The 27,717-nt window shown below is 35.8% G+C and overlaps 6 protein-coding genes and 1 pseudogene across 7 annotated transcripts; 4 read left to right on the plus strand and 3 right to left on the minus strand.

Annotated features, from left to right (window-relative positions):
- Positions 1–142: 142 nt before the first annotated feature.
- Positions 143–1,540, minus strand: LOC106428090 (cysteine proteinase inhibitor 7-like). Its single transcript, XM_013868841.3, has 4 exons — positions 1,187–1,540; positions 731–947; positions 518–663; positions 143–425 (listed from the first exon to the last, which is right to left on the minus strand). The coding sequence occupies exons 1-4, from the start codon at positions 1,400–1,402 to the stop codon at positions 315–317; spliced, it is 690 nt and encodes a 229-aa protein (XP_013724295.2). The 5' UTR covers positions 1,403–1,540; the 3' UTR covers positions 143–314.
- Positions 1,541–1,793: 253 nt separating this feature from the next.
- LOC106441330 lies at positions 1,794–3,332 on the plus strand (annotated as a pseudogene).
- Positions 3,333–3,567: 235 nt separating this feature from the next.
- On the plus strand, positions 3,568–9,854 carry LOC106428076. Its single transcript, XM_013868823.3, has 7 exons — positions 3,568–3,723; positions 3,839–3,925; positions 4,074–4,256; positions 4,360–4,521; positions 4,635–4,688; positions 8,895–9,026; positions 9,420–9,854. The coding sequence occupies exons 1-7, from the start codon at positions 3,634–3,636 to the stop codon at positions 9,798–9,800; spliced, it is 1,089 nt and encodes a 362-aa protein (XP_013724277.1). The 5' UTR covers positions 3,568–3,633; the 3' UTR covers positions 9,801–9,854.
- A 5,017-nt stretch (positions 9,855–14,871) lies between these two features.
- On the plus strand, positions 14,872–17,337 carry LOC106428067 (probable mediator of RNA polymerase II transcription subunit 26b). Its single transcript, XM_013868812.3, has 8 exons — positions 14,872–15,570; positions 15,656–15,724; positions 15,805–15,887; positions 15,970–16,022; positions 16,112–16,276; positions 16,376–16,584; positions 16,672–16,753; positions 16,843–17,337. The coding sequence occupies exons 1-8, from the start codon at positions 15,142–15,144 to the stop codon at positions 16,962–16,964; spliced, it is 1,212 nt and encodes a 403-aa protein (XP_013724266.2). The 5' UTR covers positions 14,872–15,141; the 3' UTR covers positions 16,965–17,337.
- A 635-nt stretch (positions 17,338–17,972) lies between these two features.
- On the minus strand, positions 17,973–19,999 carry LOC106428059 (autophagy-related protein 18e). The gene is made up of 4 exons (XM_013868805.3): positions 18,951–19,999; positions 18,573–18,744; positions 18,364–18,490; positions 17,973–18,239 (listed from the first exon to the last, which is right to left on the minus strand). The coding sequence occupies exons 1-4, from the start codon at positions 19,677–19,679 to the stop codon at positions 18,134–18,136; spliced, it is 1,134 nt and encodes a 377-aa protein (XP_013724259.2). The 5' UTR covers positions 19,680–19,999; the 3' UTR covers positions 17,973–18,133.
- A 220-nt stretch (positions 20,000–20,219) lies between these two features.
- Positions 20,220–25,163, minus strand: LOC106428042 (cellulose synthase A catalytic subunit 3 [UDP-forming]). Of its 2 annotated transcripts, none has more exons than XM_013868792.3 (15): positions 24,964–25,163; positions 24,818–24,874; positions 24,526–24,721; positions 24,245–24,450; positions 24,069–24,171; positions 23,792–23,972; positions 23,419–23,685; positions 22,973–23,318; positions 22,753–22,890; positions 22,537–22,662; positions 22,223–22,435; positions 21,847–22,108; positions 21,523–21,725; positions 21,074–21,424; positions 20,220–20,997 (listed from the first exon to the last, which is right to left on the minus strand). In XM_013868792.3, exons 2-15 carry the CDS (start codon positions 24,839–24,841, stop codon positions 20,413–20,415), a joined length of 3,201 nt encoding a protein of 1,066 aa, XP_013724246.1. In that variant the 5' UTR covers positions 24,842–24,874; positions 24,964–25,163; the 3' UTR covers positions 20,220–20,412. The 2 variants fall into 2 exon arrangements, with proteins under 2 accessions (XP_013724246.1, XP_013724251.1); XM_013868797.3 differs by having other exon boundaries at positions 24,818–24,877; positions 24,964–25,129.
- A 284-nt stretch (positions 25,164–25,447) lies between these two features.
- LOC106428035 (protein NETWORKED 4B-like) lies at positions 25,448–27,497 on the plus strand. The gene is made up of 3 exons (XM_013868779.3): positions 25,448–25,723; positions 26,062–26,149; positions 26,234–27,497. The coding sequence occupies exons 2-3, from the start codon at positions 26,062–26,064 to the stop codon at positions 27,367–27,369; spliced, it is 1,224 nt and encodes a 407-aa protein (XP_013724233.2). The 5' UTR covers positions 25,448–25,723; the 3' UTR covers positions 27,370–27,497.
- Positions 27,498–27,717: the final 220 nt, after the last annotated feature.

A 27,717-nucleotide genomic window follows, 5' to 3' on the forward strand; every position in this document is an offset into this window, starting at 1 on the left:
AACCCAAAACTTCTCAAAGTTTGGTGTCTTTGGGGCCCAAAAACTAAAGACCACAACTTTTCTTTTAGACAAAAGGAGTCTTCTGATAGATGTGGTCGGCTCTGACTCTAGATTTCAAAGTTTAATGTTCAACACACAGTCATTAATCACCCTTTACTTCCAATGTTCATTTTCCATCAAACTTCCAATGTTTAGTGGATTTTTTTTACATATTTACTTACATATAAACTTTTTTTTTACAGCGCAAACAAGTTTATTTTCATTACAACATTCAGTCTTTTATTTAATCAGACACAACCTATCCAACAACAACTCTAGTGAAACTTGCCGTTTTGGTACTTCATCACTTCAACCATGAGCTTCTCCGCTTTGTTTCCCTTCTCTAGCTTCAAAAGCAGTTCGAATTTGACACGGTCTTCAACCACCTGCGCATCATAATATATCATTCCTTTTACCTTATTAGATGCTAATTAAAAAAGACTGATAATTGTGAAGTTAGGAAATTAACAAAACAAACCTTTGCTCTGGCTAGGATTATGTCTATGAGTTTATAAGGAAACAGCGAGTTTGATCTCTGTTGAATCGACTTCACAGCGTGTTTTGCTGCCTCTTGGACTTCAGGGTCATTTGTTGATACCAATCTCCACTCAAATCCATTCCCATCTGCCTCAAAACAGAGCAATGGCATCAACAACATCAAAAAAAAACACGGTGCTCAACTGATGATTACCTGATTTCAAGCCAAGGTCGGAAACCGTGAAGGAGGGGACAACAACATTCTTAAACTCCTGAAGCTGCCTGAAGTTCATCCACGGCTTCACCCAAACTTTAGCTTCATAAATCTTCTTCTCACCAGCTTCTATAACTTCAAGAGTAAGACTGTATAGCTTCCCAGCAACAACCTGTTCCGTTGCCTTTAATACTCTAGCAAGCTCAACAACACCATTCTACACATCAAACCCATAAACCAATGGAAAAAATATTAAAAACATGAGCTGATTAATTCTACAAAAAAAAAAAATCATAAAATTCATCATTTCTATAGCTAAGAGATCTAAACTTTAAATCAAGAACAGGCAAATATGTAATTCAATTAAAAAAATTACAAATCCTAATTTACTCTAACCCTATTTCCATAGAATATACAAACCCTAAAAAGGGAAAATTAGGTTTGAGGAAACCAAACCTCTCGCTTGTTGTGTTCCTGAACAGCAAAGAGTGCTATATCATCGATCACTCCTCCACCGTTCCGATTATTCGTGGAATCTCTATATACACCCAGCTTCATCCTCACGACGTCGTTGTACGATCCTTTTTCTTGACTACAGATCACAAGCTGGCCGAGTCCAGAAAGGAGAACCAACGATACGCAAATCAACACCGGTGATAATCTCGTATCCATCGTTACCAGTAGGATTCTACGGTTGCTCGATGAGACTTTTCTTTAGATACCTAACGATCGCAGTCACGGTGGTTTCTTTCGCCGATAGAAAAAGACTGGTTCCGTGTAAGAGAAGAAAAGGAGCCACGGGAAAAGTTTGATGGGCCATGATTTAGTGTCCAAGCCCATTTTAATTGGTTGTTCTTGTTTTCTGTAATTTAAATAACAAAAATGTAAATACAAAAATCTATTGCTAATTTGCAATAAATAAATAAATGTTTTACAAGACCTAAAATTAAAAAAAAAACTATATTTTTTTATTTAAGAGTTTTAAATCATGTTTGCAAAATTTACTAAATAATTTTAAAGGTTAAACTCTTATAGACTATATATATAGCAAATGTGTTTTCAAGCATATCTCTAACATTTTTTTACTCCGAACTTTCTTTTCTTTGGAAATCAAATAATGTTTGGAACGATTTTGACTGTGAGGAGTAATTAAGTTAACAAATTAACCAAATAAGTATGCCAAACGGAAAGTGTATAATGTCAATCTCAATCTATCTAGCAATTAAAAAGTTTGCTTATGTGACAGATCGAAATCATAGATTGAATAGTTAAATACTTGACTTAGTCTTTGTTATTTATTAATTTTCTAAATATTCCTTTGCCATTTCCTTTAATATGCATTCAAACTACCTTATTCAAACATCAGAAAACTAAGTATATACATTCCCATTTTATTAAAAGTAACATATATTACATACTCAATCTTTAAATAGCCATCAGGGTGCAATCACATTCATATACCATTAAAGCTGAATCTGCCAGAGCCCGATGGATCCAGTCGATATGTTGTCTTCAGAATCGAGTTACGGTAATGATGTTAGCGACGATGGTATTGCCACCGAGTTGATGGAACAAGCGACGTACAAATGCAAGTATTGTCCGAAGACTTACTCCAAAGGACAAGCACTGGGTGGTCACCAAAATGTTCACAAGAGGGAGAGAGAGATCACCAAAAGACAAGAACGTGCTATGTTGGTGAATATGAACCCGCCCGATCCATATCCGTACCCACATCCGTTTCCTAGCCAGTACGCACTCCCATCAGGATTTGAACAGCGTCGTTACATCATTGATGAACCAGATATTCTACATGTGGTCTACAACTCAAGTCAAAGCCCATACCAATTAATCCGTCATGGCTCAACCCCACACTCGATCATTATTGCCAGCATCGTCACCCATTTGCTTAAATCTTTGTCTAGGTGTTGGAAGTAGCTCACAAGACCAAACGCAAACCAAAGAACCAAACGATGCAACAAGAGAGATGGATGCTGAGAAAGAAGATCATGACCTTTCCCTTTATCTCTCACTCAAGTTATGATGCTGTAATCTTTCTCTTTTAAATAATATCTTGAAATCGATCGACTAATTTCAATTTAATTTCGACTCAGATGATCTCCTATGTTTTCCAGCACCATTATCGTATTAAACTCGACTTTGTTTACTTGAAAAGTATAATACGATTGGTTATGGATGCAATTGCATTACTTGTGTAGGAAATCAAAGTAAGTATACAAAAACTACTAACTGAAATCAGCCTTTACAAATAAGCTGAAAAAAAAATACAATTAAGTTAAGAAAACTAACATATAATGTATGCTTATGCAGGATATATTCAATGTCATAATATGAAAGCTAAATACAGAATACGATTAGAAATGTATATTAAAACCACATTTAAATTAAAACAATTGAACAAAAATAATAGAAGACAACTCAGATGGTTGGCAAAAAGAAGAAGATGGAGTAATGTAACGTAAGATTCTTTCTTTTAAAAGAGAGAACAATGAAAGTTTCATGTCTTTTATGTATATAAATCTGGACACTATGAACAAAGCTAGAAGTGAATATCAAGAAAAGATTAAAAAAAAATCCACAGATATTCGAAACTGTTAAACCCGAAAACAAAATGATGTCAAAAACTAAAAACACGTTTAAGAAAATAAAAGTATGTACTATAATTTATAAATTGTTCATGAAAGGTAAGCCATTAATTTTGTCTTTAAAAGTCGAGTGGCAATAGGAAAACAACAGAACTCTTTATGTGTATTATGGATGAGAATAAAAAACGATCTAGAAGTAGTTAATGTTAACCATCCATCGTAATCATAAATACTTGAGGTGAGGTCTATAAAATAACAAGAGCTATTAAAAAAACCTTCCAAAACATTGATCTATAATCCATGGATATTGTTCTCAAATTCGTTGCATTCATAATTGCATCCTCTTTATTTCAGTCCGGAGAAACTTTAAAAGTTCATAAATCCTTTAAGGTAATTGGAAAATATTATCTATGGTAAAACCGTAGCTCGATTTTACGATGATATCAATACTGATTTTTTTAAACTAGTCTTTGATAATCTCTATCATATCTATGTTTTCGCGTAGGTAAATGGAAAGATGATATACAATTGTGTGGATATTTACAAGCAGCCTGCGTTAAACCATCCTTTACTCCAAAATCACAAAATTCAGGTATTTTTTGTTCGTCAAATTTGTTCTCATAGATATTATTTGACAATCTCATGTTTATTTGATATATAACTTAATGGTAGATTTTTGTTAGTCTAATGATTTAATCCCTCATTTCATGTATTTAATGTGACAATATGCTGTTTTGTAGATGGAACCATCTTTTTCAGTCCCTAAATCAAATCGATTTGAAAATAAAATGCGTAAAAATATAATCGGTTGTCCAAACGGAACAGTTCCTATATTGAAAAACATAAAAGACCATGCTGCAAATACTCAATATTTTGCAGAAAAGTATTTCAATCCACTCACAGTTGAAAGTCATGGAACACATGTAAGCACTCAATTGTATATCAATTATTCTACTTAAATTACTTGTGCTATGACTTTGTATATTAAAGTGATTTGAAGCTTATTAAAAAGCTTGGAATTTAAAGTTTGCAGGAATTAGATTGCAAAAGGATGGTCCTTACTATGGTATAGCAGCTTGGATAAGTGTACATGACTTAAACATTAGTAGAGACCAAGCTTCATATGCCAACATGTATGTTGGCAATCGAGTAAACAACAAAGAAAATTTTATTCAAGTTGGTTGGATGGTATTTTTTAATGTTTTATGATATTTTCTATCTTTTTAAAATAATTATTTTGTGCTAACGATTATTTTTTTTTATTTTATAAATAATTTTCAAAAATATATATTTTGTCACAGATAAATCCAAGTGTACTTGGAGATGGGCGACCGTGGAGTTATGGATTTTGGAGGGTATTGATTCATTCATTCTAGGGATTTTTGCAAAATTGACCTACAACTTAAAGTCAAACACAAAACTAACCTCCCTTTTTTTTGAAAATTGGTTTTGCCGTATTCACCCCACAAGTTCATATAATTTACGAAAATGCCATCAATTTTTTTTTTTTTTTTCGAAAATGACATTTTTACTCTCTCAACCTCATCATCTTCAAGTAATTACAAGATTGCCATTGTCATCAATACCACAACCACCATGAACAACCAATTTGAAGCTCTTAATGCTCCCAAAATCGATTTACCCTTTTTCTTTTTCCATTCTTGTGAACTAAACACAACATATCTCTCACTTTCTCTCCACAATGAGCTAAAAAAACCCAAGATTTTGATTCTAAATTTTTTATGGTTCATAAAGTCATAGAAGCTAACGATTATGGGTGGGTGACTTTCGTTTGTGATTCTGTGTGCTTGGAGAAGCCTTATGTATGCTAAGGAACTTATCTCACCAATTTAAGGTGTGACATCGAGTTTTTTTCCAGATCTGTTCGTCAGACGACTTACTTGGGAAGTCGTCTCGCTGTAGACGACTTACCTTTCAGTCGTCTGGCTGTAGACGACTTACCTGGAAGTCGTCTGGTCAACGCAAAGGTTATTTTTGCAATTGACTTTGAAATCTGTAACCTGAGACGACTGAAAGTTAAGTCGTCTCCTATTGTTTGGTTTCAAAAAAAATTCCAAAGAACCTAGACGACTTACATTTCAGTCGTCATAGGTTAGTTTTGCATTTGACTGGATAATTTCAGAAGTTTGACTTCCCCAGACGACTTACATTTCAGTCGTCTGTCGAAAATTAAAATAATAATATTTTTTATAAAGAAAACGACTTACAATTAAGTAGTCATAGGTTAGTTTTGCAATTGAAAAAAAAACTTCAAGATTTAATTATACACAGACGACTTATAATTCAGTCGTCCACCAGACGACTTAATTGTAAGTCGTCCAGGACTTTTTTCCGAGATTCTGGTCAAACCTCGTAAATCCTGGACGACTTACATTTCAGTCGTCTCGTGGACGACTGAATTATAAGTCGTCTGTATATAATTAAATCTTGAAGTTTTTTTTTTCAATTGCAAAACTAACCTATGACGACTTAACTGTAAGTCGTCTACTTTAAAAAAAATATTATTATTTTAATTTTCACTAGACGACTGAAATGTAAGTCGTCCAAAAAGTCAAACTTCTGAAATAATCCAGTCAAATGCAAAACTAACCTCTGACGACTGAAATGTAAGTCGTCTAGCTTTTTTGGAGTTTTTTTTTAACCAAACAATAGTAGACGACTTAACTTTCAGTCGTCCGAAATAACAGATTTCAAAGTCAATTGCAAAATAACCTCTGCGTTGACCAGACGACATATAGTTTAGTCGTCTAGACAACTTAGATTGAAGTCGTCCGCGTCTTCTCCACTAGTTTTTAAGTCTTCTACGTTAGTTTTTGAATAACTTGTATTTTTAAGAGTGATAAGTAACTTCAAGATATGTAAAACTCATATTTACAAAATATGTTCTCTCCCTTAGTTTTACTAAATTTGACTAAGTTTTTCAATGCAAACTTATAAAAAATATGATATGCTTTGACTAGTTACTATTATTTGTTTCCATCTCTTACCAACATTCTTGTTTATTAAGATGAGAAAAAGGCCATTGGAGTTTATTATTGCATATGAGAGATCCAAAGATAAGAAAAAGGCTACTGAAGTCTATTATTTCATTGATTTGTAAATGTGTAAACACATTGTTAGCACATTTAATACATCTTGGAAAACATTATTACTGATTTTACAAAAAATTCACAACTAAAAGAGTATACATGCAATTCACAAAACAGACCACAAACAAAACTATTATAGATCATTCATCTACAAAGACAAGCTTGGATTCCACTTGAGTAGACAAGACCAGACAACTTTTAAGAAGTCCAGACGACTTCTAAGAAGTCCAGACGACTTCCAGGAAGTTCAGACGACTTTGCCAGAAGACTTTTAGGAAGTTCAGACGACTTCCAGACGACTTTACAGGAAGTCCAGACGACTTTTAGGAAGTCCAGACGACTTCCAGACGACTTCCAGACGACTAACAAGTAAGTCGTCCCAGAAGTTTTCCAGATCTGAAAAACCTGCATATTAAATCCAGATCTGAAAAACCTGCATATTCAAAAACGTTCAAATGGCTTAAAAACAGAAAAAATGAATGGAAGATTAGATAAATCTACCTTTACAGAACACACAAAAATACATATCTAAAAATAAAAGATCTACCTTTAAATTAGTGGAAGATGAGTACCATCTAATTAAAAACCTGCAAAAAAAAAAAATAGATTAGTAACAAAGACATGAGACAAAATTGAAAAATTCATATAAAGTTTGGTGTTTTCAAGTCAAAGAGATTAGAGTGGGTTTGGAAAGTTTTAGTTTGGGAAAAAAGTAAGAACTTTATACAACAAGAAGTTACCAAATGAAGAAAAATCAGACATAAGAACTTACCAAAACGCTCAGAAAAATCCAGACGACTTCCTAGAAGTCCAGACGACTTCCTAGAAGTCCAGACGACTTCCTGGAAGTCCAGACGACTTCCTGGAAGTCCAGACGACTTTGTCAGAAGACTTCCAAGAAGTCCAGACGACTTCCAGACGACTTCCAGACGACTAACAGGTAAGTCGTCCCAGAAGTCTTCCAGATCTGAAAAACCTGCACATCAAATCCAGATCTGAAAAACCTGCATATCCAAAAACGTTCAAATGACTTAAAAATAGAGAAAATGAGTGGAAGATTAGATAAATCTACATTTATAGAACACACAAAAATACATATCTAAAATTAATAGATCTACCTCTAAATTAGTGGAAGATGAGTACCATTTGATTAAAAACCTGCAAAAGAGATAGATTAGTAAGAAATACATGAGACAAAACTGAAAAATTCATATAAAGTTTGGTGTTTTCAAGTCAAAGAGATTAGAGAGAGGTTGGAGAGTTTTAGAATGATGAACGTTACATTTTTGTTGCAGCCATTTGAGAGGAGGAGAGAGAATGTGTAAATTTTTCTTTTTATAGGGAGACAAAAAATCCAATTAGATTAAATATTTTTGACTCAGACGACTTTCTGGACGACTTACATTTCAGTCGTCTGGTGAAGAAATTAAAACAGACGACTTACATGTAAGTCGTCCAGAAGAGTTTAATATTTTTAGCGGGAAATTAAATATTTTTAGCGGGAAACTAAAATAGAAGACTTCCCAGACGACTTACAAGTAAGTCGTCTGGACGACTGAAATATACGTCGTCCGGGTAAATTATTCAACAGACGACTGAAATATAAGTCGTCCACACCCTAAACATAACCCCTAAACTTAATTATCTAATTAAACACTTCATAAAACCAAATCAAACTTGAAAAGTGTTTACTATACACAAAAATAAACACATATAGGTGAAAACTAATTTTTGAAAAAAATATTTTAGTTTTCCAAAATCTAACCCTAACAATACATACAATACTACAACATATGTTTGCCAAACTCCTAAACCAAAGTATTTCATGATTCACTACTTTCACTCATCTATCTTCAAAACAAATCAATTTTATCATATCTTAATTTATATTAGTTAAAACTGTTTATAATTACTTGATTTTTATTTTTTACGCATCAAAATATTTTTTTACAAGATTTATAAATTATTTTTAAAATAAACTGGTACCAGACGACTTACACTTCAGTCGTCCAGACGACTTCCAACATCTCAGACGACTCAGACGATTTACTGGGGCTATATTCGTAAAAATGGCTTCAGTTTTTTTGTTTGGTCACAAGGGGCTGAGCTGTAATTTCACTAAGCTTTTAGGTTAGTTTTGTATTTGATTCAAGTTTGGGTATAGGTTTGGGATTAAAATCAAGTTGTGGGTTAGTTTTGGCAAAAACCCCTTCATTCTATACCACCTTCTCAATACAAATCAAATTATGAAATACTCTTCGATAACCTTACTTATGCGAAAGAGCATATTATAGACTAATATGCATGTCTTTTACTTTATTTTGTTTTTTGACATCATATGCATGTCTTTTACTAAATGTATATGTGCTCCTTGATTTTATCAAAATGTTTATCTACTTTTGAACGATTTTATGAAATATACATTAATGCATTTGTGAAAATTAATAACAGGGTGTCAACGGAGCAGGTTGTTATAATACAGTGTGCCCTGGTTTTATTCAAGTGTCAAAAGATGATCCTTTAAGTGAACCATTACCTAATGCTCCAGAAGGAAAAAGAAACATTGCTCTAACTATTCAGCAGGTAACCTATATTCTATTCGATTAAATATGTAAAATATATGATGTATTCTTAAATTTGAATTTGATGATTAACTTGAAGTTAACTCTTGTGTGTTGTACCATTATATTATAGATTTATAGTATGTAAATTGTATAGCTTTAAACAATAAGTCCTTGAAGTAGCTACTAGTTATTTTATGAATCAAGTAACATATTTTGAACAATAAAATGATCATTATGTTAAAATATATAACAGAAGATAAAGATTTAGGAAAGATGGATGGGGATCAAATGCAGTTTCCTGGATACTATGTTGTTTGGGTATATGTATATCAGTTCCAACATGATTTTTACTGTCTTTGGCTTGCTATTTGAATATATCAAATCTAACATATATATTTTCTATTCATTTAAGGATACGGACACAGGTCACTGGTGGGTAACAGATATAGAAGAAGGCAATAAACCAGATATACATATTGGTTATTGGCCTAAAGAACTATTTGATCTAATGGGTGGTGGTGCGAACATACTTGGAATTGGAGGAGCAGTCCAGTCTTCACCTTCCGGTGTAAGTCCACCAATGGGTAATGGTCATTTACCAACAAAAAAGGACATGGATTCAGCACGCGTTTCAGAGTTCCTCTACAGATACGAAAACTCAGACTTCAAGAATTATTACCAATATTCTAAGTTGGATAAGCTATTAGACAGTGAAAAATGCTATGGCTTAAAAAAGGGGGACGACTATTTTTTCACATTTGGTGGACCGGGAGGAAATTCATGTGGAATATAAACATTACCAGCTAAAACTATGTTAATGCTATTATATAATAATAAAGTATTTGATTGTTGGCTTTATAATTTATGTTCAACAGCCTTAAGTAAACAAAAGGACCGGCTCTGTGCGTAATATGTGTATGGTTCGTTACACTAATAAAGCGTCTCAACGAATCTTTACGATTGTGGAAAATATATAACTGCATTCACGATCAAGTGTGTGCATTCCAAATTGCGTTTGTGATTTCGTTTGTTTTGCGATACGTGGTCATGTACTCGATCCCGTTTTATACCGTAAACCGCAGTTCGTTGATCCCATACAACCTCTGTATCTTTCTTTTTTTTTTGGTGTAAACTCACCTCTGTATCTTTGAAGATCAATATAATTCCAGTGTTTTTAAAAAAGACTGGTGGTTTTATATTTATGTCCAAATGATTCCGTTTGTTTCACGATACGTTCATGTATTTGATCCCGTTTTATATTCGTAAACCTCAATGCGTTGATCCCGTCTTATATTCGCATTCGTGTGTGTTTTAGGTATATGGAGTTTTGTTAAAAAAAAGGGTATAGGGAGTATGTAATATATAGTATTGGGTGAGACTGATTGGTTAATAATGCCGAGAGGTTCGATAGAGTGTTCATTGTAATTTACTATTATGACTTTTATACACAATGAATAACCAAGAGCATATTTAACAATTAGAGAATGAAAACCACATTTATAAGAACAAGTATAGTACGGTTCATAGCTATATTCCTAAAAATCTGTATTGTGAAAACCTATAAATGGTTATCAAATTAACTTACAAAATCTACAATATCATGCAAATTTATAAAATAAAAATAATTACTATCAAACTAAATACAATTATTTTGTTTACCTAAAATCCATTATTGTATTAAGTTCAACTTTTTATTTTAAAAGTATAATAGGCATAATTATTGGATGCATTTGTAATTACTTGTCTAGGAATTCAAAGCAAGTATACAAAAACTACCTTATACTTCCAAAATATACATATATACAAACCAAAGCAGCCTTTTAAAAAACAAGATGTCATATTATCATCGTTTATAAGACCAATTACAATGCTGGCTTTGGGTTTGTGTACATGTATTTCTAAGACATTGAGCCACAATCTCTGATATAATTGAAAATTCTAATTAACAGAGGGAGAAAACCTAGTTTTCGAATGTTTTGCTTTTTATTTTGTTACTTTTTCGAATTTTTTATTATTTTTTATTATTTTTTTAACTTGTCTTTCTTAAAGCTAAACTAACTTTACTACTTGCTCTTAGTAATAGAATGTAATTTTACCTACTAAATAAAATCAACCTAAAAATAATAATCTGAGAATAAATCAACTAAGTTTAGAGAACTAACATATATGTACCTTCCAATTTTGCCTGTTTCTGCACACTTCAATCCTAGCACTAGAATCATGATAAACATACTCAACATGAATGGAAGGATCAGAGAAAGCCAGAAGTTCTTCTTAGATCTTATGTTGTGGATCTTCGCCATCAGTTCCTCGATGTAGAGACATTAGGTACGGTTAAGCTGCGAAACGAGCAGTAAACCATGAATATAATAGAAAACTAGTAAGGAAAAATGCTAACAAAAACTGAACTAATAACAAAATGTTAAACCACAAAAACTTAACTAATAGATGTTTGTAATAGATCTAAGTTTCTACATAAATTGCGATCAATCCCCATTTATAATCGTAACATATGTAATAGTCTATATCTAACATCCACATATATAATTATACTCTTTGTTACTAGTTATATGAAAAATAATATAATGATATTTTTGATCAATTTTGAAAAAAATGATTTGCTAAACACGTATCACAATCTCGTATCTACAATGTAGATTCCACAATAAAACATTTTTATTTTTGATAATGTGAGTCGCTCGTACATTTTGATAATTGTATATCGTATTTTCCTCGAAACGTTACAGACAGTTGTGAGGATAATGAGCTTAATGTCGAAAGAAAATCTAATGAAAAGTATATTCGTAAGATTCTACTTTTTAACATTTTCAAACGTAATAGTACCTTCTACTCCATCAATAATTATGTGAAAAGATGTAGGCAAAAACTAGCTTAACCTAGTTCACTAACTGGTGTCGACGTCCAAGTACAACACATGGCGAATACAAAAAGAACGAGCTTCCTTGTAGAATTGAATAGATTGTGCCTGGTTAAGCAATTGTTAGTATCTATTTATCTTACCGCTAGAGTATTTCCAATATAAAATTTCATTTTTTTCAAAATAAATAATTATATAGTGGAGTTGCATTTTACAATAATTCAACTTTATTTTAAAGTAAAAATGGAATAATGAACAAACAAAAAATACATTCATTTATTTACAAAGTAAAATTATTTGTTATTCTATTATAGAGTAAAAATTGAGCGAAAATTGAGGAAAATTAACTATAGCCTCTATTTTAAAATAAGAATGAAGTGGTGTTGAGATGATTTTAGTATCCATCAACATGTTGATGTTGTTTTGAGCTGTTGTAATATTATTTTCCATCCAACTTAATGATTTCTTAATTGGATGGAAAAAGATAATACTCAGTGATTTTTTAAAAAGGGATCGGAAATACAGTATCTGACACCGGAGAAACATCATGGCTTAAACCGAGACCAAACAACAAAGTACAAACATACTAGAACCATAAGCAAGATCATAGATCTGAAGAGATTTCTATTGTTATTACACCATAAAGCCAAGTTATCATTTAGTATAAGCTGGTTCTAGAATCATTTTTTTTGTCAACATTTTTATTAACAACCGTAATACAACCATGTTACAACGTAAGACTTCCTATCTATTCTAGCTTGTTTAGCAAGATTATCCACTACATTTAGGTAATCTTTTGATACGAAGTGGAACGTGATATTCACCACAGCTGTAATGCTAGTTGTGACAATATCAATAAAGTGCATACAAATATACTCCCTCTGTTTCAAAATACATGAAATTTTAGGATGAGACACAACTATTAAGAAACTTGTTTTTTATCTATAAAAATATTATTAAAATATAAATTAAAAATTATTTAACCAATCACAAAACAGACTACAAAATATGATAGGTTACACAGTTTTTGATAAAGTTAAAATGTACATTGAATTATGAAAACATCATATATTTTGAAACATCAAAAACTCTCTAAAACATTATCTATTTTGAAACGGATGGAGTATTTGATTAAACGATCGGATAGTTGCATTTTATTGTGGACTATATAAAGTTATTAACATGAAATCACACCTATAAGTCCAAAAATGAGGCACCAGTTTCAATGTGTCCACCAAGAAATCTCTTATATACTAAAGCACAAGTCATCTCACCAATAAAATTCTGACATGTGGAATTTATTTTACAAATTAAAAAATGCAAATACAGATAAATCAAAAAATAATTTTGTATATTTGTCTATTAATTATTTTCTATTTTTCCTATACAAAAAATCCCTGATATTTTTCCACTACTCCCATGTCCTCACGATTTTTGGAGCAGTTTTTCTTTCTTTCTACAGAAGATTTAACTCACTTATTATTCTGGAAACTGTAATATTCCAATATTATTTGTAATTGCTCGGCACCTAACTCTCTTCAAAGTGTGGTAAAAATTTCAAATCCCAACCAGATAGATCGAAAACTTCCATTGGCGAAAAGTTGCATAACAATAGTCTTCGAAAAAATCCTTTCAAAGACTTGGGGGAATCACATTTGTTGTGGATTGGATACGAGGAACGTACGCCAAAGTTTCCAAATGAACGTTAAAGTCCAGGTTCGTAATTCTAAAAGCCTAAACTGTTCTTGCTCAAATTATAATTTATGTCATTTGATTTTTCTTCATAGACAATTTTCTCTTCTAATCTGTTTATAGCTTTCTTTTTTTGTTCTTACTTTTATAGATACAGGCAAAAGCTACATAATGCATCATGAAAAAGATAAGCTGTGAAGAAAATAAGTCAATAGCATTTTGAAAATAGATTAAATCAAAATTTTCTTTGCTGAAATGTGCTTTTTTTTTGTGTGATGATGATATTTTAGGGAAGGAGACTGTAAGAGAGACTCGCGTTAAAGCATACATACAACCGTAGAAGGCCCTTAAGAGACATGAGACGTCCCACAAGAAAAAAAAGCGATGATAATTAGAAGGCAGTAAATGGGATGTTAAAAACACTCATGTAATAAGGGCAACGTCCAACGAGAAACCCTCATGTCTACTATCTATATGAAGACGTAATCTGATGAGGTTGGTAATCCTTTTTTGTGCATATAGTTTTATAGAAAATGTGGTGATGTTATTTGTTAACCTTTTTAATCGTTACATACATATTTTGTTATCAGATTTGTAGATTTTCTTAAAAACAAAATTCCCTGAATCTAGAATTACAATAGCAGTATATCAGGACATAAATTCATGACCTTTTTTGAATTCAAATTTACATAAATTGTGTGAAGGATCTCACCAGTTACCTCACTGGATCTAGAATTCTACATTATCTTAAAATATATCGATCTAACTAAGTATAAGTATTCAAGTTTCATAAGGCACAATATACACCAAAAAATAATTTTAATACATTCTAATTTTGATATGAAAATCTTTACCCGTACGTAGTACGGGACTGATCACTAGTAGAAAGTAAACCACTAAATCTGCTGATATTTGGCTAATCAACATATGTCATTTACTGGTTGTGATAGAACCGTGAGTTAAAACATCTCCGACCCTCTGTCTCTGTACCTCTAAATTCTAATCGGCTGTTATATCAGGGTACGCAGTCGTTTTGTCACGTATATCATAAAATCAAATAATTTATTTCTGGTGAATTTTGTTGACCAAGTCACCCAACACATAAATGTTAGAACTTTCAACAATACAAAAGTTTTTTCTATGTTTTAAGCAAAATAGCTGTTTATTATTATTTATTAGTCCATAGATTTGATTATATGACAAAATTTAGTTCAATTTTTTTTTTCATTTTTGAGGAAAAGTTCAAGTAAATCTTCCATAAATGTTATAACATTCTCATTTTTATAAACACAACCGCTGGGGGTTTTTAGATTCTCAGACAACGTAAACCAAACACTGTTTCGTGTTTTTGTCCTCTTTGGTTTTCTCATCTTCACTTTCTATTATTTTTCTCGGGAGAAAAAAAAACACATTTTCTGAGCTTTTCCGGGAAATTTTTGTAACAAAAGAGAAAAGAAAATCCACAGAACTCTACCAAACACAGATCTTGTGCATAGATTCTCTCGATCACAATCCCTTTTGATCATTTCTTTAACCAATCACGTAAACTCACAACCTTTAGAATATGAAACCACCACAATCTGCTTCGTTAGATAGGTGGAGAGACTATTTCCGGCGAGGAGGCTCCGATATATTCGAGATCATCGATCACGCCATCATGGTCGCTGCTACCGATTGTCCGAACAAATTCAAATCGAGAAGAGACAAAATCGCAGAGCTTCTCTTCTCGTGCAGAGTCACTCGCTGCAACGGATGCCACCACAGCAGCGAGCTATCTCTTCCCGGAGAAGAAGAGGCGGTTGATGGGAGTAAAGAGAGCAAAGTTAATAGTAGCAGAGGAGATAACAATCAGATTATTGTTGGCGGTTATGATTGTGATGATGATGATGATGATGATGAAGCTGAGGCTTTGAGTGATGCGATTGAAGAGTTCTCTGTGGTTTTTAAGGAAGTTGTTAGGATCAAAGAGATCTTTCTCAATAAAGACGACGAGGTTTGTTTTTTTGATCCAACTTTGCTCTGAATAGCTCTGTTTGTGGATGTTTGGGTTTTGATTGTTTCTTGTTTTGTGTGTACAGCCACACTCGGTGATACTTGAGGCTTTGAGAAAGCTAAAGTTGATGTCTTTGGATGTGGATGTTCTCAAGGTTGGTTTCTTGTGGATAGTTGTTGTTGATCATGAGGTTTTGTATTGAAATGTGATTTGATTTTGAGGTTGTTCTCGCAGAGTACTGAGATAGGAAAGGCTGTTAATGGTTTGAGGAAACATGGCTCTGATAAAATTCGTCAACTTGCAAAGACTCTGATCGCGTAAGAGTTTTTGATTCTTACATAAAAGATTGACACTTTCTTACACTTTTTAGAGTTATGAGTTTTTCTTGTTTTGATGCAGAGAGTGGAAGGAGCTTGTTGATCAATGGGTGAACACCACCAAGGAGATCGCTGGTAACATTTACTGTCTTAATGAGAATTCACTTTTTTACAGTTTTTGGTTTCTTGAGAATGGATCCATAAGTCTTGTTTTTAAAAACCAGGTGGTGCTGAAGGTACACCAGAGTCTGCTAATCCATCTGTAGTTGATGAAGAAGAAGAAGAAGTGTTTCCTTCACTTCCGTATGGTGTTGATATCTTTACACCGGAAGCAAACGGATTTGAAATGTTAAATGGAGATTTCTTTGATTCCTTGGACTTTGATGGAAGTAAGTTTTTAATTTATTTAAAGAAGAACTATGCTGGTATCACCATGTTTTAGTTATACATTTGGTTGATTGATATTCCCGGGGTGATGTTTGTTTTAGATCCTTGTAACTCTGGAGAATACAACACAAGCAGAGAAGACCAAAGAAGACCACAGAAGAGAAGACCAGAGGGAACACAAATGAGGATACAGAAGCCATCACCAGCTGATGGGACTAGGAGACCTCTTAATCAAAGGATGAAGAACGAAGTGGGATCTGTTCACAAGTCTGAAAGCCCCATGATCCAAAGGAGGAAACCTCCACAAGAAGTGAGTGTGGTGGCAACTAAACCTTTTTGTTGAATTTTTAATCGAGAATCTTGGATAATGTTAATTGACTCTTCTTGTCCATGGCAGAAACTTAAAGGTCTTGACGCAGACGCAAAGTTTGAGTTTGCTAAAAGGAAACTTCAAGAGAGCTACCAACAACATGATAAAGGTTTGTTTCTACTTTTTAATTACTTTCTTGAAAAAAAAGAAAAAAAAAAACTTAACAAACAAAGAAAATGTGTGTGATATTGCCAACAGCCAAGAAGCAGAGAACAATACAAGTACTTGAGACGATACCAAAGCAAGGTAGTGCTGCTCAGAAACCGCAACTCAAGAGACCTGGAATGAACAACCGGAACTGGGCAAACGGTCGTAAATAGCTTTAGAATGATGAAACTTTCAGAGGAGAAAAACATTATTACATAAGGTAAAGCAGAGTCTAGTTCCACAAGCTGGAGACAGAAACAAGCACAGTATGACGAAGCAGATTCCACAACTGAACTTTCTGTGTTACCACACATTTCTTGAGCCTTTCAGTACAGTCCCGGTTTAGTTTAATCCGGCTTGTTCGGGTCATGTTTGGTTTTGGGACGCGGTGGTAGAAATTTTTTTTTTCTCGAATTGACCGGTTCATCACATAACTTTGTATAGTAATGTGATTGGTTTATCACATTTCTTTTGCATCAAATAAAATAAAATTTATCGTACGATACATGTAGTTGTGATTTATGAATGTGACCAAATGTTGTTACTTTCGTGACGTGTTGTTATTTATTACATTTTTATAAAATAAATAAAGTAACGACATTGAAAGGCTGAAAGATGGTGGGTGGATAAGAAAAGAAGAGGAAGTACTAGTGGTGGCGAGAGTTAACGTGGATGGATAGGAATGTTTGCATTGTGGTCCTTGTGCGTGTTGTATATTTCAATTATAAACAAATAGTTTTGATGGATTTTGTAATAGATTTTTTCTTATAGTGCATTGTTTCGGCGTTACGCGGTCATGCATTTCACCACATGTACAACGTGGACTTCCACAGCTTCTACTCTTCCCATCTACCATCTTATTAAAAAGGGTTTAGATAGAGAAATAATCTAATTCATGCACGTTCTGTTCGGGATTTGCGTGACTCTAGCATTGCTCACCCACCACCCTTAGCTAGCCTTGTCCAGTAAACTATAGCTTATTTGTCAAATGTGGCCTCGATTTTAAGACATGACCAAATGTAATGCTTTATTGATCCAGAGCAGGGCCTGATGATAATAGTCCAGTAGTCATGATCCTATATTCCTATTAAGTCAACACAAAAAGTGTTTCCACTCATTGGCCAATGAAATGTGATTTAAAGAAGGTGGAGTTACTTGGGAAGAATACAGACACATGTTGATGACTGTAACCAACATGGTAAGTTGATAACTTCAACTTGCTCTCGTCTAAGGCTATATAGTACAGTCTATTTCTAAGCAAAAACATTTATAATTCGTAAGATCAAAATCACAAAATTTAGAAGTAAAAAAAGAAGACAAGAATACAAATGTGTTGTGTTGGTCATATCACAACCACTGCCTCCTCTGTTTGTGTTAATGAGAAGAAGTGTTTGTGTTCCATCTCCACCATCTGCCCTCCTTCTCCATCAAACCTGCATCTTCGGAAACTTTACATTTTCCGAACATCACATCAATTAAAATTAAAACCATCAGACCCTTAAACAGTAAGAGCCAAAAGCATACAGAAACAAGTCATATATATAAAGAAACCATAGAGCTAGATATTTTTACCTTCCATCCATGCCTACAAGTAGAACTGTGTTCTCTGGTCCAAAACCTACAATGAACTTGGTGGAAACCGGTAACGAGAATTGAGCAAACGACCGTTCATTGCCATAAGAATACATTGGCAATATCCCTGCATTAATGTTTAAGAAAAATATAAGGTCAAAAATGTATATAATATTCTTCAAACGAGCACTCTTGATGATCAGTTTTACCTCTTATTAACGACAATGATGAAGCGTGATCGATGTCTTTTGGTGAACTAAGAATGTCAGGTCTCAGATGAAACACATGGAGAGTCCCTTTCTCACTTGACGCAGCCACCCATTTCATATTAGAAGAGATTGCAACGCTATAGATCTCTGCTCTCTCCATCCCTCTCCGAAACTACACAATGAAAACCAAAACATATATGACACTAACCAAAACGACATAACTTATAACATAATAAGAACATTAGTCGGAAATCATTCCTATTCGGTTTAGACAGTGTGGTGACACTAAGTGTGTTCTTTCCTTGACAGACCGGATCAGGCGATAGAGTATATAAAAAAAACAATAAACAAAAATAATAGTAAGGTTTACTCAGTTACCTCTTGTAAGAGAGTACCATCAAGGGAGTTAAAGATCCTGATCAGTGTTCCTTTGGTGCTAGCAGTAGCTAGCAAACTTCCATCAAGAGTCAAACTCATGCAAGCAATATCAGAATCATGAGCTTTGATGACTTTGACTATATTCCTTTTCAAGTCACGGACCTGGACTTGCCCCGGGTGCAACCCGGGGCAAGCCATGACTGCTTTCGCCTCAGCTTGAGAGACGCAACAGAGCCCTCTTGGATTCTCAACGGTTTCGATAATAGACTGAACCTTGAGGTTAGTGAAATTGTAGACATAGACACTTCTTTCTAGGACAACCACAATGTGTTTTCTCCTCAGTTTCACCGCCACAACTTGTGATTTAAAACCGAGCTCGCAGAAACAGCTGTTCGTATGATCATTCCAGATGAAGACTTTGTTAGGAGGATACTCCGAGTTGCTGTAACCGTTGCCGACAAGAGCGAAGAGATTTGAGAGGAAGAGCATCTCCACGATTTTGAAGCCGGATTTGTGTGTTTCGCGGCTGATGCTTTCTTTGATTGGGTTGCAGCTGTATACATTGAAGCCACGTTCTGTTCCGACACTGAAACCGCTCCAGTCCTGGTTCCAGGACACTGATAATACCTTTGTGTCGCCCTTGGCGGCTACATCTATTGGTTGATCGTAAGTTTTGGATTTTAAGAACGATCCTATTCCACGGACTGTGGAGAATATCATCGAACTCATTCCTTCTTTTTTTTTTAACCGAAACTGCAGAAGTAAACAATCAAAGCGTTTTAAATATAAAGCAATCCTAAGCCCTAGATAAACCCTAGCTTCCGTAAAGCTCAAGTAAATAAAATTAGGGCAATCGCTGACGGAAGCTAATCAATTAAACAACTAATGAAGTCATAAAAAGTTCCAGAAGAGAGAATATGTAGGTGAATAGCACAAAATACAAAGGAAGAGATTATTAAAGAGAAGAGCATTACTTACGAATCACAACTTTGATGTATTAGAAGAGATTTGGTCACGAACAAAGGGTTTTTATAGGGCAATCTTTTATTGTGTGTTTGAGCTTCTCCGTGTTAATCAAATTAACAATAGGAGTAGGATTAGGAAGAAAAGACGAGATCATCTAGAGTTGTAAACTCTTTTTCCTAAGCCCTTCTCAACGACGTCGTTCAGTAGTCTATAAATACTTTGACCATATTCTTAGGAAAATCAACCCGTAGATTTGGTACGATTTAAATGTCACAACCAGTTTATTGGTCACACTAAAAAAAATAGAAAAATATTCGCTTTTGACTTAATAATCTTTCCAAAGTAACTAGGGTAATATATTCTACACATGAAAAAACGAAACAAGAACAAGACAATACACACAAACAAGATAAATAAACCGTTTAACAAATAAAACAATAAAATTATATATTTTCTGCGTCTTTTGAAGCCCAAAAAGCATATTATTGCTCACTTCTCAACAGTTGATTCCACATTCGAGTATGTCCGGGCCAGTGACTCTTTTAGTGAAGGGATCGATCCTAACCCACAACAAGGAGAAGATGGAAGCCAAGAGAACAGACCAGACCACAACAATGGTGGGAGTCCTGTTCTGTCTCCCCATCAAACCCTTGAGGAAAGGGTACAAGTGAACAATCACCCAAAACGCGAAGAACAGCTTACCAAAGAGCGGTCCCCAAGATTGGTATCCACTGTTGATTGCGTACGAGAATCCCGCAACAACTCCCACGAGGTTTACAATGAGCAGCGTCGTCGGCGGAATCAGAAGCGTTGTCCATTTGAACAAGTAGAGCTCAGCGAAGTCTCCGTCTTCGTCTGAAGCTTTTGACGTGACTGTGAAGTTTGTGTCGATACCGGCTAGGACTTTGAGGAGACCTTGAAACACGGCGAATAAGTGAGCGGATACTCCTCCAATGACCCAGAACTGCTCGTTTCTCCACCATTCGTCTATGCCTACGCCACTCCACCTCATTTCGAGTATACCCGTGGCGAAAATAGACAGAAAGAGAGACAGAAACCATATACTTGCAATGTTACTAATCTGCAAATGAGGAACAACAGAACATAAGGTTTTGAATGTTAATTAGAGTGTGTTCAAAAGAGAAGAGGTGTCAAACCTGAGGGATGATGAACTGGTTGGTGAAGAGACAAACGGCGGGCAATGTACAATACAAGAGAAGAGGGACGGAGGTGAGTGGGTAGATGGTGGTGTTCACATATGCAAACCTCTCAAGAAATTTAAGCCTCCCACTGTAACCATACCATATAGGACAATGCCGACTGAAGAGAATCTCAACGGAACCTAGAGCCCACCTCAGCACTTGGTTCAGACGATCTGAAAGATTGATAGGAGCAGACCCCTTGAACGCCGGAAGCTTTGGCATACAGTAAATGGATCTCCATCCACGGGCATGCATCTTGAACCCAGTCAGAATATCTTCTGTCACCGAACCATAGATCCATCCAATCTGAACAAAGAGAGCACATAAGATAAACACAGTGAGTGCCAAAGTAGGTAATCTCAGAACATCGCAGTTTCATGTTAAGTGTTAAAATGAGAAAATACCTCCATTCCCCAGTCTGACTTATCCTCGTATCCACAACTAATGACATGGATCGCCTCTTTGAGAAGGTTTTCAGGAGTTTCTGTAGGAGGAACGCCTCCATTTTCCATTAGGGTAGACGCAACAAAAACAGCAGACTGTCCAAATCGCTTCTCGAGGCTCATTTGTGACATCAAGAGCGCCTTTTCATCGTCAAAACCAGCACCTGGGTTTTACAAATGTCAAATAGTAAGACAATGCTTTAAGCATTTTGTACTAGCTACACCAAAATATTGCATTCATAACAGTAGTCTGTTGAAAACAAAGAAGAAATAAAAAAATTGTACCTTCAACTCCCTCTTCTATGTCATCAAGGTTGAATACAGGAACAGTTGAGTCAGTATGCCTGCCTGATTTCTTTTTGTCCGAATCTTTCTTAGATTTGGAATTCTTCTTTCTTGACCCACCACAGATCTTAGATAAAAGACTTGGCTTCTTGTGTTTTACTTTAATTGGAGGTTCATAACCATATAATGCTGTTCTGTTGAAAACACACCCAGTTCCCACATATACAGGTCCTTGAATCCCATCTAAACCTCTCAAGTTGATCTGCAAAAGATATGAACGACAAATCACAACAAAACTCAAGAAACTGAATGATCTCAAAACCTACTTGAAAGAAGAAGAAATAAATAGACGCAAGTAAAGGTAAATGTGACTTACATCAAAGAAAACGGTATTACGATTAGCATATCTATCGTTCTTATCGATACCATCGAATCTTTGAGGGAACTGAACATAACACACTTGCTTCCCTAGGTTTGGATCCATCAGGAAGCACATTGCTTCTCTCAAGGCCTTGCTGTTATTGATGTAATGATCACAATCAAGATTCAAGATGAAAGGTCCATTTGTAAGGACTGCCGAAACTCTAACCTGTTCATTTGAAAAGTATCCCGGTTAGCTAACTAGCCGGTTAGGCTAACAAAAAAAAAGTCAGTGAACAAAGAAGTCAAAATCCGAGATCAGAAACATACAAGTGCATTCATAGCACCAGCCTTTTTGTGGTGCTGGAATCCTGGTCGCTTTTCTCGAGAAACATACACCAAACGCGGAAGCTCATTGCCCTCTGCATCAAGCCCACCGTTTTGCCCTAAGAAAACCTGCATTCAACAAATGCTACTTCAACAATGAACTGCCAGAGAGAGAAAACGAGAGCATATTCGATTTCCTTAAAACCCAATTTCATTTACCTGGATCATTCCTGGATGGTCTCTTGTATTATTTCCAGGCCATGGTGTGCCATCTTGCATAACCCACCCTTCTTCAGGACATTTAAGGGCCTTAGAAACAAGTGCATTGATTCGGATCTTAAATTCCTCATATTCCCTCTGCAAGAAAATAGAAGGTCAATATATGATAGACTCAAATAACAATGAGGGTGTGACTACATGGCGAAAACTAGAAACATACCTTCATAGCTCTACGATCTTTGACAAATGATGTCTGAACTTTATCCTTCAGATAATCTATTTTCGCAGCAAAATACCATTCTGGTGCGCGAGGCTCAATGCTATATTTCTTGCAGAATGGTACCCATTTACGAGCAAACTCTGATGTTTCTGCAAGTGCTTCAAATGATAACATAGCAGCACCATCATCAGAAACATAACAGGACACCTTGTCAACCGGGTAGTCAACAGCCAAAATAGAGAGCACTGTGTTAGCAGTCACAAGGGGTGGCTCCTTCAAGGGGTCAACAGTACTCACGAAGATGTCCACAGCCGCTAGCTGTGAAGGCTCACCTTCACGATCATATCTGTTTCAAAATTGAGCATGACCAGATTAATATGGGAACTAGTATAGGGAGTCAAATTTTTTGAGTAATTGCCTCAGAAGAATGGGGAAATAGAACATACCTTAAAGCAAGCCTATCTAGGTAGGTTTCACGGTTGACAGGAAACCATTTGGGAAACTGATCCAAAATCCAGGAAAAGGCAAACCAGATCTCACATATCACTGAGATCAGCCACAGAGTGAAGGCATTTGGCACTGGATTTGTTATACGGTAGTGCAAGAAGAGACATAGAATGACAAGACGCAACATAATAACCATTCGGTAAGGATTGATCCTTGATGAAGGAATCGAAACTTTCCTCGACAGAGGCTGTCTCGCTTCGTCATTCCTGTATTAAAAAAAAAAAGGAAAATAAGCATCAAGACACTGCTAGATAGGAAGGTGCTTAGATTATGCAATTACGAATCAAAAGAGAAAACAAAACAAGGACTCACAGCAAAGCCTCATCTGCGAGGATATCAGTGCTGGCATCAATATCTCCTCCACCTCTTTCAGAAGCAGCCTGGGTGCTCACAGGACCACCATTATTCTTCTCCTGCTTCATTTTCCAGCCATCAACTCTCTCCTTCCAAGCTACATTCCCTAGTCCAACAGGATCCGAAATCCTTCTATGTGCTACACCACGAATGAAAACATAGTTCACTGTCAGAGCTTTGACGTAAAAAAACGCCTAGCTAGGCAATGTAATAGCCAGATAATAAGGATATTTACGTGATTGATTGATATCAGATGAATAGGGAAGGCGCTTTCCACCACCAATGGTAGAAGAAACAGAGAGGCGTTCAGGCGAGGCAGCAGAAAACTCTCCTGAAGTCTGTAAAAAAAAGCAAAAGACACACAAATCATATTCCAAATCTGTGAATTGCTAATGAATGTCAATGCCTTACCTCTTGTCTACTGGTGAGACGAGGGAGATGATTATGAGAAACCTCTTTGTCATACTCAGGCTGCCCCATCTCCTCTCCTTTGCCACGTGTAAGATGCCACCCAAGCATCCTCTCCGAAATCTTCTCCTTCTGCGGGTAGCTTAACTCAACAGTTGCTTCATCAGCGAAGACATCCTCATCTTTATCACCAGGAATAGCAGGACTCCCTAGAAATCAACAAACTATAGTAAGACTTATCCATAGCTTTCAAGAACACTCAGATCATAAAGGAATAATCTAACCCTTGTGCCTCTTGTAAGTGGTTTTGCACTGAGGACAAGATTGATTCCCATCCTTCCTCTCAAACTCATAGCAAGGCCTGCAAACCGGGAATCCACAAACATCACACGCCACGAACCGGTCTCCATCAACAGTCTTGCCTACATTGTCACTACAGATCTGGCATATCTGGCCGCCGACGCTCGTCATCGGCTTACCCTACCAATAATCAAGGCGAATCACACATTCCAAATTTAGAAACCTTACTTAAATCAGATCTCTACAGTACTCAAATCAGATTCTATGCGAACATACCGCGGTTTCTCCTTCGGATTCCATATACGATCAACGAATCGTAGGGAGAGTTCAAATCTGCTGGGGATAAGCGAAATGCGATTAGATCTGAGGAGATCGGAGTGAGAAGAGAAGTCAAAATCTGAGAAAGGAGAGTGAAAGCTTACCATGAGTATATGTGACTCTTCAGATCTCTTTGAATCTGTGATTCTCTTAAAGAGAGAGTATATGTAAGTAAGTAAGCAAGGGAGAACGAATCTTTAGATGGCTCTTTCGATATGCAAGCTGCTCCTTTGTCTCTGCTCGTCACTCTTCAATTTTTTAAAATATTTATATTTGTAACAAATCATATCCGTCGGTAGAAAAATAAATAAATCATTTTCATAGCCAGCCAAGCATGAAGCAACCACCACCTGACCACCACCACCGACAACTCCACGGTAATTTTTTTAGTTACTGAATTACAGTGTCAGTAAAAAGTGAAAAAAGCGCTAAGGATGATGAAGATGACAATAACTGGGCCAACATTAAAGGCCCAATAAAGCGCGTGAATTGGTTTGTTTACGGTTCATGTTCTTATCTCAAAACCTAATACGGACTAAACCGGATCGAACCGAGTCCAATAATTGGTAAAACTGTAGGTCTTCTGCATGTGGGCAGTGGACAGAGAGAGACAGACTGTAAGTTGACGAAAGGGAGAAAATGGCAAACATTTGAATCCCAAAGAGCGCCACTATCTCTTCGCTACCCGACAAATCTTCCCTCCTTTTTCACGCCTCCCTTGTCCCTCTCTCTATACCTTCTTCCTCCGCATCGTAACTCGTAAAACCCTACAATCCTCTCCATAAAGAAACCATCCTCTGTTTCTCCCCCTTTCTTCTCCTCTGCGATCTGAGCGTTTGTTCCTCTCTACCTAATCAAATTCAGGTCAGTGGATTCTATGTTTTATCTATGTTTTTGTAGATCTTATGATCTGAGTTTGATGGTGTTTTTTTTTTGTATGGGTTCTTCATCTGAATGCCAAAAGTTATTGAATTTCGATTACAAGTTCGTAAAGTTCGAATTTTTACTTAGAAAAATGAATACTTTCGAATCCAATTTCATGATTTTTTTTTCCTCCAGATCATATTATTGTCTTCCCCTTTGTGTCACTTGTGACAGCTCTTCAAGATATTTTTGCCGGATTTTGTTTAATTTTGCTCAGGTTGGTTTGGTGTTTTTGCTTGATCATTGTTTTAACCAGTGATTCTCTTTACCTTTTGTAGATGGATTCTCCTACAGAAGAAACTAGACTTGAGATCTCTGGCGATACACGCGAGTGGTCAGAGAATTCGCTTGAAGAAGTCTCATCAGGTACGTGAATCTTGTCTAATTCATTCATGTCTCTTCGTTGATTGTGTTTTGTTTTTGTTAATATGTTTTACATCAAACTCTCAGGGTTAGACCAAGGTGCCTCTTCCCCTGTAACTCCAGAGTCTGACAGATTACATGCAGCTCTCAGCTTTGGAAACGGAAGTTCAGATGTTTCTCCAAATCATGAGTCTGACTCTTCTTACTCCGAGTTAGACTCGGAAGCTGAGGCCTTTTACTCATCTCTTAACCACCAGCTGGTCTCATCAGGGACGATGGATGGTCTTGAGTTAGGTGAGAAGCCAATGAGCTACAGCGAACTGGTGAAGAAGCTTGGTCAATTCGAGGAAGAGCTCAGGACTAAAAGCCTAAAGCTCCAAGAATCTGAACAAGAGATTGAAAAACTAAAGGGTGAGGCTGAGAAGAGAGACTATGATGCTCTTCTTGCTGAGCTTGAAGCTGCAAGGAGGGAGATAGAGGCAAAGGACGCAGACATTGAGACTGAGAAAAGGCGAGCCCTGGAGATGCAAGGACAGGTGGTTGATTTGGAATCTCAGCTCTCAGACTTGCGTTTCAATGTAGGGAATGTAGTGGACGAGCTTCATGCGAGTAAAGAGTGTTTAGCTGCAGCAGATGCTGAGATCTCAAAGCTCTCTACCGAAAAAACAAAGCTGGAGAGTGATGTTTCTAGTTTCTTAGAGAAGCAAACCTTCTTGGAAGATCAGATTAAGCGTTCTGACGCAGAGAAAATGGAGATGAAGAGCAACGAGGTGAAGCTGGAAGCTGAGATCAATGCATTGAAGACAGGCTTAGCATCAAGAGATGAGCGTATTGAAGCGTTGAACAAGGACTTCGATAAGCATAAGCTGAGGTACGACATGTTGATGGCAGAGAGAGATGGAGTTTGCGCTGAAGTAGACAATCTAAAAGCGGAGATGAGGGCAAGAGACATCCAAATCAAGCAAATGGAGGAGCGAGTTAACCAGCTTGTGTCTGAATCAGGAAATGCTAAGAACACTGTGGAAGAGCTGAGGGAGATGGTTAAAGAACTGGAGAAGCAAGCAGAGTTGCAGAGGTATGCGATATCAGAAGGTGAGGAAGAGAAACGAGAGGCGATAAGACAGCTTTGTTACTCTCTGGATCATTACAAAAGCGGATACAGACAGCTTCTGCGGTTTCTCTCGGGCAACAAAAAGCAACATCAGGCAACAATGGTCGTTTGATTTAGATGAATGCTCTATCTCCCCTTTGCTTATTCCTTATACCATTAATATGTCTTCCTTTGTCCCATACTGTGTGTTCTCTTTCGTGTCAGACATTTAGTATCTACAAGTTACTGTTTATTATTTCATGCTGATGTCATCATGACGCAAAGCCTGGGTATTAAAAGCTTAGAGAAGAAAAAGTCAAAAGGCCAAAGACAAACCGAATCCTCCAATATCTCAACTTGGTTGACTCTCTCCCAATATAAGAGTTGGAGTTAATGTGAAATGCTGATAAAAGCTTTTTTGAATCTTATTACTGAATTACTATGGACATTTATTACTGATTTATTATATGTTTTGTCAAAA

Source organism: Brassica napus, chromosome A3 (assembly GCF_020379485.1).
Source record: "Brassica napus cultivar Da-Ae chromosome A3, Da-Ae, whole genome shotgun sequence".
NCBI classification, from domain to species: domain Eukaryota; kingdom Viridiplantae; phylum Streptophyta; class Magnoliopsida; order Brassicales; family Brassicaceae; genus Brassica; species Brassica napus.

What these genes read in the sequence shown, in the direction of transcription:
- LOC106428035 (XM_013868779.3), top strand. Translation starts at nt 26,062, where the DNA reads ATGGATTCTCCTACAGAAGAAACTAGACTTGAGATCTCTGGCGATACA. An exon ending in GCTTGAAGAAGTCTCATCAG is followed by an intron (nt 26,150 to 26,233) that starts GTACGTGAATCT and finishes TCAAACTCTCAG; the next exon opens with GGTTAGACCAAGGTGCCTCT.
- LOC106428042 (XM_013868792.3), bottom strand. Translation starts at nt 24,841, where the DNA reads ATGGAATCCGAAGGAGAAACCGCG. An exon ending in AATCCGAAGGAGAAACCGCG is followed by an intron (nt 24,722 to 24,817) that starts GTATGTTCGCAT and finishes GATTATTGGTAG; the next exon opens with GGTAAGCCGATGACGAGCGT. An exon ending in GTAATACCGTTTTCTTTGAT is followed by an intron (nt 22,109 to 22,222) that starts GTAAGTCACATT and finishes TATCTTTTGCAG; the next exon opens with ATCAACTTGAGAGGTTTAGA.
- LOC106428059 (XM_013868805.3), bottom strand. Translation starts at nt 19,679, where the DNA reads ATGAGTTCGATGATATTCTCCACAGTCCGTGGAATAGGATCGTTCTTA. An exon ending in ATGGTACTCTCTTACAAGAG is followed by an intron (nt 18,745 to 18,950) that starts GTAACTGAGTAA and finishes TTCATTGTGTAG; the next exon opens with TTTCGGAGAGGGATGGAGAG. An exon ending in ATCATTGTCGTTAATAAGAG is followed by an intron (nt 18,491 to 18,572) that starts GTAAAACTGATC and finishes ACATTAATGCAG; the next exon opens with GGATATTGCCAATGTATTCT.
- LOC106428090 (XM_013868841.3), bottom strand. Translation starts at nt 1,402, where the DNA reads ATGGATACGAGATTATCACCGGTGTTGATTTGCGTATCGTTGGTTCTC. An exon ending in AGGAACACAACAAGCGAGAG is followed by an intron (nt 948 to 1,186) that starts GTTTGGTTTCCT and finishes TTTGATGTGTAG; the next exon opens with AATGGTGTTGTTGAGCTTGC. An exon ending in CGACCTTGGCTTGAAATCAG is followed by an intron (nt 664 to 730) that starts GTAATCATCAGT and finishes GTTTTGAGGCAG; the next exon opens with ATGGGAATGGATTTGAGTGG.
- LOC106428076 (XM_013868823.3), top strand. Translation starts at nt 3,634, where the DNA reads ATGGATATTGTTCTCAAATTCGTTGCATTCATAATTGCATCCTCTTTA. An exon ending in AAGTTCATAAATCCTTTAAG is followed by an intron (nt 3,724 to 3,838) that starts GTAATTGGAAAA and finishes GTTTTCGCGTAG; the next exon opens with GTAAATGGAAAGATGATATA. An exon ending in GGAGTTATGGATTTTGGAGG is followed by an intron (nt 4,689 to 8,894) that starts GTATTGATTCAT and finishes AATTAATAACAG; the next exon opens with GGTGTCAACGGAGCAGGTTG.
- LOC106428067 (XM_013868812.3), top strand. Translation starts at nt 15,142, where the DNA reads ATGAAACCACCACAATCTGCTTCGTTAGATAGGTGGAGAGACTATTTC. An exon ending in TTCTCAATAAAGACGACGAG is followed by an intron (nt 15,571 to 15,655) that starts GTTTGTTTTTTT and finishes TTGTGTGTACAG; the next exon opens with CCACACTCGGTGATACTTGA. An exon ending in CTACCAACAACATGATAAAG is followed by an intron (nt 16,754 to 16,842) that starts GTTTGTTTCTAC and finishes TATTGCCAACAG; the next exon opens with CCAAGAAGCAGAGAACAATA.